The 13,470-nt window shown below is 42.6% G+C and overlaps 1 protein-coding gene across 5 annotated transcripts in view; it reads left to right on the top strand.

Moving 5' to 3' along the window:
* Nucleotides 1-13,470, top strand: part of ST7 (suppression of tumorigenicity 7) — a 189,938-nt gene that overhangs the window by 161,898 nt on the left and 14,570 nt on the right. For 4 of the 5 annotated variants that reach the window (XM_075599973.1, XM_075599972.1, XM_075599971.1 and 1 more), the window contains one exon: nucleotides 4,263-4,413. In XM_075599973.1, coding sequence (XP_075456088.1) covers nucleotides 4,263-4,413 — 151 coding nt within the window. The remainder of the gene's footprint in view (nucleotides 1-4,262; nucleotides 4,414-13,470) is intronic. The other variant, XM_075599969.1, reaches the window with a different exon arrangement.

Below are 13,470 nucleotides of genomic sequence, written 5' to 3'. Positions count from 1 at the left end.
GATATACAATTGGATAATGTAGAAAAAGCCTTAAAATGGACGGGTCAGAGGTATTACGACAAAGGGAACAAAGCTGATAGACTTCTTGCTGGCAAGTTAAGAGGCGTACAAAAAAGATCACAGATCACGGTGATCAGGAATAGGTCTGGTGAGATAATCTATAATGAGAAAAAAATAGCGGAGGAATTTACCAAATTTTACACCAAACTATACAATCTGAGATCTGACTCCGCTATTCCAAAGTCAACCGCAGAAGCATCAATAATAAATTACCTTGCCGATTGTAATCTTCCCTCCCTGACAGAGGAGGAGAATGAAAGGTTAAATGGTAAAATAACAGTGGAAGAATTGTCAGCGGCGGTAAAAGCGTCCAAATCCTCCAAAGCGCCGGGACCTGACGGCTACACAAATTTCTACTATAAGAAATTCCTACCTATACTGACACCCCATCTTCTGAACCTGTTCAATTCCTTTATGGAAGGGAACCCAATACCAAACTCAATGTCCTCAGCTAATTTAGCTATAATCCATAAGGAGGGGAAAGACCCGACCCAGTGTGGAAGTTATAGGCCCATATCCCTTTTGAATAACGACTTAAAACTGTACAGTAAGATACTCGCGAACAGACTAAACCCCATATTACCTAGACTCATCCACCCAGACCAAGTTGGATTTGTCTCAGGACGACAAGCAGCGGATAACACACGTAAATTAATAAACATAGTCGACCATGTCCACATGTCCAAAACAAGGGCTATGCTACTGAGCCTAGATGCAGAGAAGGCATTCGATAGGATAGACTGGTTATTCCTAGATAAGACCTTGGAAAAATTTGGTTTCAAAGATAAGTTCCTGGATGGAATCCGGGCTCTCTACCAGAACCCTTCCGCTGCGGTTAAACTCCCAGGGGGAACGGGCGAGAGATTTCAAATTAAAAATGGCACAAGGCAGGGTTGCCCCCTATCTCCTCTTCTTTTCGCCCTCACGATCGAACCACTTGCAACCAAAATTCGAAATAATATAAATATACAGGGTGTCGAGATTGGGGAAACAAATTTTAAAATATCCCTATTCGCCGACGATATCATTCTGACCCTGTCCAGACCCCAAACTTCTCTTCCGAACCTTCAAAGAGAACTATCGGACTTTGGTAAAGTGTCTGGATATAAAATAAACAGCGGAAAGTCAGAGGCCTTAAATATCAGCCTACCTGACGTGGAAGTGAAACTACTCAAACTGAATTTCAACTACCGGTGGTGTCCTGCATATATTAAATATTTGGGAGTAAATATATCAAGACACTACAATGCTCTATATCAAGACAACTACCCAGCGCTCTGGGCAACAATTAAAAAAGATTTGGAACAGTGGCAAGGTTACCAGATATCATGGATTGGGAGAATGGTCTCAATTAAGATGAATATTCTCCCTAGAATTTTGTACTACTTCCAGACACTCCCGATCCAGGTGCCTGGCGCTGATCTAAAGAGCATACAAAACAGAATGTTTAATTTCATTTGGCAGGACAAAAGGCCCAGGGTTGCAAGATCGGTTCTGTTGGCACCAAGGAGTAGAGGGGGTATGGCTGTCCCAGATATACACAAATATTACATAGCAGCTCAATTGAAACAAGCTGTCATGTGGAATGCTGATCCAGCGAAACACTGCTGGATCGATATTGAATCTAAATATGCCAGAATGCCTTCTCTGCAGGCCTGCCTATGGAGTTTGGATAAAGGAGATAAGCAGATGCATAATTTAAAACTACAAGCGTCCCTGTTCACGTGGGATGTATGGTCAAAAAGCAAGACCAGATTCGGGCTGAGCTCTGCTAGCCCACAACTCACGCCCTTACCCAACAACCCAAAGTTTCCACCGGGATGCGGTTCTAAGCTATACGACCGACTTAAAGAGGGGGGGGTCGGGACGATCGCGGACCTCCTGAGATTTGACACGTTCCTGAGCTTTCAAGAAGTCAAAGCCAAATATAAAATCAGGGAATTGGATACATTTAAATACTTACAAATCCGACATTTTGCCCAAAAGATATGCCCATCCCCAGAATTCCCCTCCCTTACAAAATTCGAACGATTGTGTCAAGCAAACACATACCAAAGGGGATTAATTTCTAGTATATACACCATTCTGTATAACTCAAAAACCCTCCAAGAGCACGACTATATGCTCAAATGGGCTGCTGACCTGAACATCATAATAGAAAGGGAGATTTGGGAGGAAATTTGGCTAGCAGCCTCAGGAATGTCTCTATGCACCGTCACGAAGGAGAATATTTATAAAATTCTCTACCACTGGTACCTCACTCCAGCGAGGTTGAACCAGATATACCCCCTGGCGTCAGATTTGTGTTGGAGAGGCTGCGGTCATAGAGGGGACATGGCCCACATTTGGTGGACCTGCCCAGAAATTGAAAAGTATTGGACTAAGGTTCAAAATTTAATAAAAGAGGTCACAGACCTAGAATTACCTATAGAACCGCTGACCTTCCTACTTGCCAGGCCAATACCAGGTATTGCCCGGACAACTAGGAAATTAATCTCCCACATTCTAACTGCGGCCAGATGTGAGATTGCGGCATCCTGGAAGAGACAAACCACACCATCTAAAAAATCCATTAAAAAGAGGATCAGCGAAGTGATGACAATGGAGAAGTTGACGGCAATGTTGAGGCAAAGGCTCATCGCCTTTGATAAGATATGGGAACCCTGGTGGCTCCTCAACAGATGAAGGCCCTGACAGACAGAAAGCTAGCACTAGAGCAAACCAATCTCATCCGTTCCCCAAAGCTGACCTAGTAGGTCCAAGTATCACAAAGAAAGGGCCTCCAGGTTGTGAAGTTCTCCCTCCCCCCCCCCCTCACCCACTCCCCTTGATCCTTCTGTCCTCTCCCTTAGAGGACCTCCTTTTCAGGGTCACCTAAGGTGACCCCTTCTTTACCCCAGAAAAAGTTAAAATGTTTATGTATTAGGCGATGTAATGAAACTGTAAATCACCTGTTGTACCAATGCCTAATAAAACTATTTGAAAAAAAAAAAAAAAAAAAAAAGACTAGAAATAAACATGATTCCTCTGGGATAAATGAGGTTTATTTTCCTGATGCATGAGCATGCTTTATGTTGCATTGCATATCAGAACATAATGTGTGGCCTGACCGTTTAGAACATTTTTAAATAGAGACAGGAACATGGATTCCCCAAGGCATTTAAATGAAATGCCGGAGGACCGCGTGAGGCCTCCGCAACCTCTACTTAACGAGATTCAGACAGCTTCAGGACGTGTGACCATGGCGACACCGTGGGGTTGTGTGACGTCACGGTTGCCATGGTAATGTGACTGCAAATGACGCCGCGGGTCACGTGACCCCGCAGTGTCATTTGACGCCGCACCGAGGTACGGGGGGCGCGACAACGGAGGAGAGCAGGCGGGGGGTGGGGGGGTGCAGCAAGAAAAGTTTGCGCACCCTTGCGATAAAGCACACAGTCTTTATTTTAGGTGTAGAGCGTTATTTGAGACCAAATCCTAATTTACCTATTTTATCTTTTTTTTTTTTTTCCCCCCCAACATGCATGATCCAAATTATAAGAGCACGTGTAGCAGTATAGAAGATGGTACATACGTGTTGAAATGTCTGAGCACAATCATTAACACGTACTGCATGGATTCAGATGATTAATTATTGAATAATGGGTGCCTGCTCTACTTTATATTCTGGAGTTAATAGAATATCCTTCAACATGTAAAATATGTGATTTGTCAAAGCCTCTGAAAATGCACATAGTTGTGATACCATTTATTTGGGTTTTAAATGTTGACCTTTATTTGGGTTGCTTTGCCGGTTTTTTAGAAATGAATCCTAAAATAATATCCCCGTTTGTGGATTATGTGGTGAATGGCAACTTATCAGTGTGGACATTTTCTAACAGTCAGTCAGTTAGTGCCCTTTTAGTAGACTTTTTTTCTGCTAGAAGAAGCTCTACCTAAGAGGTCACTACTAGAGATTTTAAGGGTAATTCTATATTGTCCAAAGTGGGCATTTGTGGCCGAACATTCTCTTTGACGTCTATGGGTTTTGTAGCCAAAATCAAACTAAACGACCACTTCGAACAATCTAGAATAAGACTCTAAATGTTAAAATAAATAGGGTTGGCCTCTTCATTGCAAATGTGGAGGCTGCTAATTGACTATCTTTTTCCCCTTAGCAATATTGATTTTTTTTATTTCATTTTTTTCCCCCCCTGTTGCAGTATCTTCTAGAAATGAAAAGTTTAATACTGCCCCCTGAACACATTCTGAAGAGAGGGGACAGTGAAGCCATCGCATACGCTTTCTTCCACCTCCAGCATTGGAAAAGGGTAGAGGGAGCTTTAAATCTATTACATTGTACGTGGGAAGGGAGTAAGTAATACTTTCTTTCTTAGAAACATTTATTGGAGAGTGATGTCATGACAAAGGCATATTTTGCTATGTAATCTTCATCTATGATTTGCTCGCTCACAATCTTGAATCTATTTTGTTTTTTTTACTAGTGAATCAAGACAGACGTGCTTAATATTAGCTGTATCCACATTCTAATTTATTCTCCCCATTTCTGCATGCAGTGTCACACTGTAATAGTTTAGGAATAAAGCTGCAAGTTAAGGTTCCAAAGTGGTTATAAACATACGTTTAGTGCGTCATTCATTGGGATTCTTACTGGGCCTCAGGCACTCCTCCTTTCATGACCTCGTAAACCTGCCTATAGAGATCAATGTGAGAAGGTCAGTGGATTCTGCCATAGACTTGCAGTTGCCAACAAGTTTGTCGCTTATTTATATTTAACACTATGCAATCCTCCCTTCCCGGCTCTTAAGGAGTTTACATCAGTTGACTGTACATGGCTTTGCTCAGTCTCTTGTACCTCGTCAGGGTGCTGGATCCGCGCTGGATCAGCGTAGGAATGCTGATGGAATAATAATGGGCACCAGGAATTTTATAGTACAAACAGGAGCTTTATTAACAGTCGTTGATAATGCTTTTCAATCTTAGACACTCTTCACTCTATTCACATTTACTGATACATTTACAGTGTTTGTACTATTTGCTACTTCCCTAGGTAGTCTCATCTTAATATGCTAGGGAGGTACTTAGGCTTGTTTCTCTTTAGGTAGCAGAATTGTCCCTCTTCTGTATAGCGTCCAACATGTCCCATTACTAGTGAGCCCCTTGCGGGCTTTGCCCGACATTCTATTTCCGCGTGAGCAATAGCCAGTACTCTACACGGACTGCCACTTCTGGGCAGGCTGCGTCTCAGTTAGCTACGAACCTTCTGATTGGGCCTATCCAACTATGCCCTAAAGTAACTATCTGGGGAATCTTTTTTGGGCATAAGTTTCCTTGTATCTGAACAAATGGGTTCATCATGACCATTTCAAACGGATGCTATCTGGGTAGGGCACTTTCCCTAACTATAAAACAACAAACAGTGACAGATCACTGTTGGTACACACATCTATACGTGGAAACATATTTACATTATTAACAGTGAGGCTCCTCCAACTGTCACTCTCAGGAACCTAATTCTAGAGCATTCAGAGGAGCTATATATACCCTCCCATCTCTTTATGATGGTCATGAGACATACTGGGGAGGTGCTATCCTTTCAGCATATTCATTCTACATCACATGATGGGGAGAATAGTAACCAGTATGACCCACACAGTTAACCAAATAAGGCTCTTAACCCCTTTTACTAAGTAGTAGTACATAGAGGGGGACTACACTAAATGTTTCATGCTTATACTGAGCTGACAGCTCTCCTGTATTCCTGGTCCCTGACATTGTAGCTTGTTGGTGCAATGGCATAGGCAGATAAAGTGAAAACTAAGATTCAACCCAATGTCTTTACCTGGAAGCCACTCCTTCACCCCCTGACTATATCCATGACAATTCTCCATAAATAGAAATATCTCAGAATGCTGAAAAGTTTACTACTGTATGGTACCAACTGCTGGCATGTTTAAAGTCAGTAAAGTCATAATATTATTATTGATAAAGTATGCAGCTGTCACTTAGTTTATAAGTTTACAAGATTTCATATCTTAGTCACAGACTAAAATATAACAAAAGGTTCAGGCACGGCACAAGTTAGGAAAACTTGCATCTTTACGTACATAACATGCCTGCATTATTATTATTGTTTATTTGTAAAGCGTCGTGTTCCGCAGCGCTGTACAATGGGGTTACAGAGCGTTGTAATGTAACTAAAATAAACAGAGTTGCATACAAAATATGGACAAACGAGCACCAACCGATACAAAAGGTCATTCTACATAATGCTGCCTTCGTGACATAAATGACTTTTTCAGGCGTAGTATGTTCTTTTGTTAAAATCATGTCTGATCCTCTGATAAATATGTAATGCTCATTTTATTTTCTATTGTATACGATTATAACGATGTTAAAATACCTTTAGCACTGAGAAACTTCGGTGCAGTGATTTCTTTTAATTTGTTAAACATGATTGGGGTGACACCATTTTCATAGAAATAGATCTTCAATCTATCACATTACATAAGTGCTAATCTGACCATTTATAATTGTAATGTTACAGTAAACATGGCAGTACTTACACTTGACCACTAGATGGCACGTTTACATCTTGTTGAGATAGGCATTCTGCATTCTGAAGTATCTACAAGGTGTACGTTCTGTACAATGTGATGCTGCTGCTGTCAGTCTTGCAATATTCGTGGATAGGGGGCATTTTATTGGTTTACCAAATGTTTATAGATGTTTTATTGCACATGACAGCTCCTGCTGTTCATGGTCTCTACTCAACTACTAGTTGCCCAGGACATACTTGAAAACGAGAGGTAACTCTCAATGTCTTACTTCCTGGTAAAACATTTTTATGAATAAATAACTAGGCAGCACAGAGCTGTTTTTCAGGTAGAGTACAAATAATATTACCAGAAAAAAATGTATTATGTTAAACTTCCCCCATTCCACTCTATTCCTGAGATACCAGTTTAGTTACGGCTTTTTTTTTTTCTCTTTCGTGAGTTACATAGTAGATGAGGTTGATAAAAGACCATCAAATTCAACTTATGCTAAATTTAGATGACATATCTCCTATATTTACAGTAGTTTGATTCAGGGGAAGGCAAACAAAAAACCCCAGGGAAATATCATATAATGTCTCATAAGGGGTAAAAATTAATTCCTTCCCAACTCTAATAATGGCAATCGGATATCTCCCTGGATCAACATCCTTCCCATGTTTACTTATTTGTTATCTATCCCTGTATACCTTCCCTTTATAAAAAAAGATGTCCAACTTTTTTTTTTAAGATATCTATTGTATCTGCCATCACAGTCTCCATGGGTAATGAATTCCACATTTTAACTGCCCTTACTGTAAAGAACCCTTTCCTTTGTTTCTGGTGAAATAGAGGAAATACCCCTAGCGATACTGACCAGGAAATGTCCATGTATTGAAGATGTCTATTATGACATTTGAATCTTCATATTTCTCCAAACAAAGACAGCTTAATGAACTCAGGGCTCCAATATCCAAACGCTATCGTCACTTTAAACACCACTATGCGTGGACTCCCACTAGCCTGCAACAGGTATATCTTGTGTGGTAGTCAAAGTGGTTATAGGAGCTGGATGATCACATAAATGAAGTAACATGTGTAATAAAGTTACTCACTGCTGACCATGTGGAGATCCTGGTGCTGTCGGCGTGCTCCTACCAAGGGATATCAGTACTTACTGTTTTTAACGTGCCTTCAATACATTTTTGCACCTAGTTCCTTTTTGCAGTACTGGTCATATATTTTTTCAATAGCAGTTGCACCGCCGTCTACAACCAATTTACATGGACATCTTTTTAGAAAGGAAAGGTATACAGGGATATACCAAATAAGTATACATGGGAAGGATGTTGATCCAGGGAGTCATTTGATTGCCAATTCTTGGAGTCGGGAAGGAATTTATTTTTCCCCTAATGAGATATCATTGGATGATATGACTCTGGGGTTTTTTGTTTGCCTTCCTCCGGATCAATAAGTAAGTATAGATATAGGATAAAGTATCTTGTCTAAATTTAGCATAGGTTGAACTTGATGGACGTAAGTCTTTTTTTTTTTCAACCTCATCTACTATGTAACTATGTAACTATGTAAGCCGCCTATGCACTTCTTCCTCAGTTAACCGACTGAGCCACTGATTGAGCCACCTGTGCTGAAGCAGTTATATCCTGAAAACCTGACCTGTTGGGGTGTCTGGAGGACTGGAGTTGAGAACCCCTGGGTTAACCCATTAAGCATACCACTGTCATTCATAAAACTGGGTATAAGGAGTGACGTTACCTGTAAATGTTGCATTTCCTGTTACACTATTTGGAAACACTGCATTGACACTTGCCATTCTTTTAGATTTTGTAGCTACGACTGAAATATTGATCCCTTTAAGCCTATTTATACACAAGTGTTCGCTGACTTGTTTTTGCTTCTGCTGACAATACACTGTGTCATTTGTCATCCATCTGAAAACACACCTTGGCGTCGCTCAAAAGGCTTCGTTATAGCTCAGTGATGGGCAAGAAAAGGGCCATAGACAGAAGTGGGGTTATATGCAGTAATACTGAAGATTTTAAATGACAAAGGATTATAAAAAGGAAAGCAAATATTGTGCCGACAATTAAATGTTACATAAATGATGAACATAAGTATTCAATTAATAACATGAGTTTTTTGGCGTCTACTATGAGTTTTTTGGCGTCTACTATCATTTGAAATATCTTGAACAATGAGACACATACGGAGAACATAGCATTCTAGCATGCTTCAGTGGCAGTCTGGCACAGCTGATCTCTACTTTCTGTTCTCGGTGTCAAGAATTTCTCTGAATGTTTGCAGTACAAGCTACTTAATGGAAGAACACTGTGTTTTCCTATTTACAAATTGGGCTGTTTCTGTCCTTTTGTGGGCAGAGCGCCACATGCGGTGTTCTTGATGCCAGGGTTCGCTCTGGAGAGATGTAAAGAGGTCCAGTATAATAATTTCCTCAATTCGTGTCATCATCTAAGGCTGCGATTATAGTTGCGGCGTGCGCGCGCGGAACATGCACTTGGCTGGAGGCGATGGGGAGGCGTGGTGGCGACGTCACCAGGCTGGGTCGCTGTCATTGGCTGAACTGTTCACCTGACGCGCGAAAATAACAAATTCAATTGTATTTTCAAAAATCCGCCGCGCGGTCGCTCTGCACTATGGGCGGCCTTGTAGAGGAACACACGTGTACTCGCGTAGTGCTGTTTCACGCACGCGGCCACTATAATTGAGGCCTAAGAAAACAAAGAGAGCGTTCTCAACAAGGGTTTGACAAGGTGGATTGTATTTAAACTAGCTTTACCCGGCAGGACATACGCCGATCTTAAAGGTTATTAAACATTCCTCTTTGTTTTCATCCCTCCCTGTAATGCCTTGCTGTCTCTTGTAACCTCGTCCCCACCTAACTCTCTCCTCCATTATGCCTTCCTCCTCTTTGAACTCTCGCCTCCCTTCTCTTTGCACTCCCTGCCTTAATATGTCTGCTCCTGCTCCTCTCTGTGCACACTACACTCCCTCCTCTCCTACTCATCTCATCTGTCTCCCCCCCGCTCCTTGCTGTCTCTCCGCTCCTCTCTGTGCACTCCTTCCTGCCCCATGTGCACACTTCTCGCCTTACTAAAACAGACATACAATATTCACAGCTTTAATCGTATCAATCACGTCACTCAGATTTTTTTGCGACTCGTAGAAGATCCTGAATTGTACTAGAACTTCATTGCAGCAGCACTTTCTGTTTATAATATTCTGGATGTATGTCCATATGTATATGAATCTAGTGACTGTCTGGGGGATTTGGCTACAGTATTTACGTCATGTAAATACTGTAGCCAAAGCCAATGTGGCTTTTGCCCCAAACACTCCACGGTAACTACCTACCCTGCTAAAAGTTTGCAATGAAATCCAGTGTGGAATGGAACTGGGACAACTCACTGGTGCAATATTCCTAGATTGTACAAAGGCTTTTGATTATTGTTGAGTTTGTTAAGCAAGATAACATGATCCAGTGCTCTGGAGTAGGGAAGCATGCTTTAAACTGGTTTCATTCCTACATATCAGGTAGATCCCAACATGTGTCTATCGCAGGCTCTAACTCCAACCCCTTGGATATCACCTGTGGTGTCCCGCAAGACTCTGTTCTGGGGTCCCTACTCTTCAGCCTTCATCAATGATCTTCCTACAGCTTGTAAGGGAGCTTCAATACACATGTATGCAGATGACACAATCTTATATGCACACAGCCCTAGCCTCTCCGATCTTGAACACATACTTCAACTGACTTTTTGAGACTCGGAAATTGGATTTCCCAAAACAAACTGTTTTTAAACACTCACAAGACTGTAAATGGTACAGCTCAACCCCGTTATAGCATGGTCCTCGGGGGCCACCCGATCCGACAGCGCTATAACCTGGGTTGCGCTAATTTTTTTTTTAAATGGCCGCCGCGCGCCCGATTGGGAGGAGAGGGAAGAGGTGGAGTGAGGCGCCGGCAGCCCTATACGTCCTCTAGCAGCCACCATACTTCTCCCAGCATTCCCCGCACTCCCCTCAGCAGCTCCACACCATTCAACCACCGATCCCCGCACCAATCCCCCAGCCTCGCACCGATCCCCGCCAGCAGCCCCACAATGCCCCAGCAGCTGACAGCAAAGGTAGGGTGGTTGGGGGGGCGCTGTGTGTGTGTGCAGTGTGCTGTGAGAGTGTGCAGTGTGCAGTGTGCAGTGTGCAGTGTGCTGTGTGCTGTGTGCTGTGAGTGTAGTGTGCTGTGAGTGTGTGTGTGTGCAAAAAAAAAACAAAACTTTTTTTTAAAATTCGGGATCCATGTTCAAACTGCGTTATAGCGGATCGCGCTATAACGGGGTTGAGCTGTATTTGGGACCAAGACTACATTTTTAAAGCTTCCAATGACTGAGCTCAGATCAGAACCAATGCTAATACCACCCTAACTCCTGTTACTAGTTTTAAATACTTGGGCATATAGTTTGACTCCCATTTAACATTTGGGATGCACATTGATACCCTGATATCCAAAATCTATGCCAAACTAGGTGTACTTTACAGGAACAAATCCTCCCCAAGTCTGCTGGTCAGAAAGCGTATCGCACAGCAGATGCTAATTTCAATTATCGACTATGGAGACCTAGTATACAGCTCGGCACCCCAAACACACCCCAAACCCACCTTAGCAAACTTGATACCCTCTGCAATTCAGCATGCCATTTTGTTCTCCAATGAACTACAACACACATCACTGCGAAATGCTCAAAGAACTAAATTGGTCATCAGTTGAGTCTAGGCGCAAAGTTCCTTTTTCCTTTCTTGCCTTCAAATACTTTCTGGGAAAGCTACCCATCTATCTGAACAAGCTCCTCACCCCAACCACATGCAGCACTTATCATCTGAGATCTGACTCCAAAAGATTGTTCATGGTCCCAAGGTTCATCAAAGTATCCATCCGCTCCTCCTTCTCTTACCGTGCACCCCAAAACTGGAACAATTTACCGGAGACTCTCACAGCCACCACCAGTCTAAGTTCTTTCAAAACTAAAGCTAGTTTTAACTAAAGTTAAATAAATCATGACAACGTGGAATATGTCATGTGTTGTTGTTCATCTGAGGTTGTATTTACCTGCTAAGGTACAGATGATTGTTATTATGTCCTGATATGTAAAACCATAGAATTCATAGAGGGTGTACTTTCTTTTTCACACAACTGTATATCTCACCCCTTTCCTGGGTATTCCCACGGTGGTGGGAAAAGGTGTACCTGGACCTCACCTGTTGGTTATTAGGACGAATCCTGAGCCTCCGCTGAATGTGATTGGGGTAACGAGTTTTGCAGTGCCTCCACCTTACAGGGGACCTGCATAAGACCAGGGACAATTCCTATCAGGAAAACTATATATTACACAATGGACACGCACATAGCAATGGAGTGAACAATATATATAACTTTACCAACAATAAGTAACATAAACATAACATATACATGCTATAACATTAATTGCATGCATTTGCTCATACACATAGCAATGTGAACCCACGTTCTCAAGCCCTGGAGTCCCAGTGACAATCTCACCCATCCAAGTGAGCGGTGGCCTGACTCCCTTGAAAGACTGTCTAATTGTCCCCCGCAGCAGTGTCTCGGACAACAATTCCCTCACTCCTCACAGATGGCACTGCAGCGTGGTGTCCTTGGTTCCTGCTTTGATTCTCCAAGAATGCAGACACAGTCTGTGTGACAGCAATACACAGAGCTACATCTGTAAAGATCTCTCTATCTCTAGGGCCACACTTATATACACACTGATGTGACTCAGGGACCTATCTGGGGCTGGCTTATGCATGATGGAGTCTAGCATGGCTTCCAGTCTATCCTATCCCTTCCCCTCCTAAACAGGAATTTACCCTTCACTTGCAACACATTCACCAGTCACAAGAGCTTTGCCCAAATCCAAGCAGCCCAAATCCGCAGCAGCTACTGCCCTTACTTCAAGACCCCAATTCTACTCAGTGTGTTAAAGACACCTGCGAACACTGTGATTATAGAAGCAAATTGTTGTAGGGTAGAGTGCTGAGACTCATAGTGGGGTTCTCCCATGGAGTTATGAGTAACCCTAAGTGTAGAACGCCTTACCATCTGCCCCGTCATCTCTCTGGGAGGAAGGCCTGAAGGCTCAGGGGTCCCCTCACAAGCTTTTTGTTGGAGAGGTCTCCAGTGGCCTGAGGCCTCGGTCCTCTCATAGGGCTACAATCTATATCAGAATAATCACTTTGCGGCAGAAACGCTGGACTTTCAGGGTTCAGAGACCTACTCCTTGTTGAGGAGTAAAGTTGGTAGGACTGGTATGAGATTCTCCATCTAGCATTAGCCACCATTCTTCATTATCAAAAGACAGTCTCTTCTTCCCCACCCTCTGAGGTAGGGACATCAAAGGTTTGGCTCCTCTGGAGAAATTTTAGGCTAATCCGGTGGACAAATTTTATCCAAAGAAGTAACTCCAAGAGAGTTAAAAGTATCATTCACACTACCTTTTCCAGACAAGTCATTAACTTGGGGGCTGGTTTCGATTCCAGACCTTGACTCTACCTTCAGGGTCTCTAATTTGATATACAGCAGTTCCAGGCAACTTGGAATCCACTTCAAAGGGGATGTCTCTCCACCTGTCAGCCAGTTTATGCGTTCCTGGTATTCCCAAATTCCGATGTAGAACCTGGTCTCCAGGTCTGAGATCTCTTTAGCGTACCGTACAGTCATACCTTCGCTGCTTTTTCTGATTCAGCTTGGCAGTGTTTTATTCTGCCAACTGAGAGGCTTTGTGAAGGCACTCTTTCAGCCGTTGAACATACTGATGATAAT

The sequence above is a fragment of the Ascaphus truei genome, chromosome 5 (genome assembly GCF_040206685.1).
Source record: "Ascaphus truei isolate aAscTru1 chromosome 5, aAscTru1.hap1, whole genome shotgun sequence".
NCBI lineage: Eukaryota > Metazoa > Chordata > Amphibia > Anura > Ascaphidae > Ascaphus > Ascaphus truei.
The sequence above is the reverse complement of the archived record's forward strand: the minus strand, read 5'-3'. Positions and strand labels throughout refer to the sequence as shown.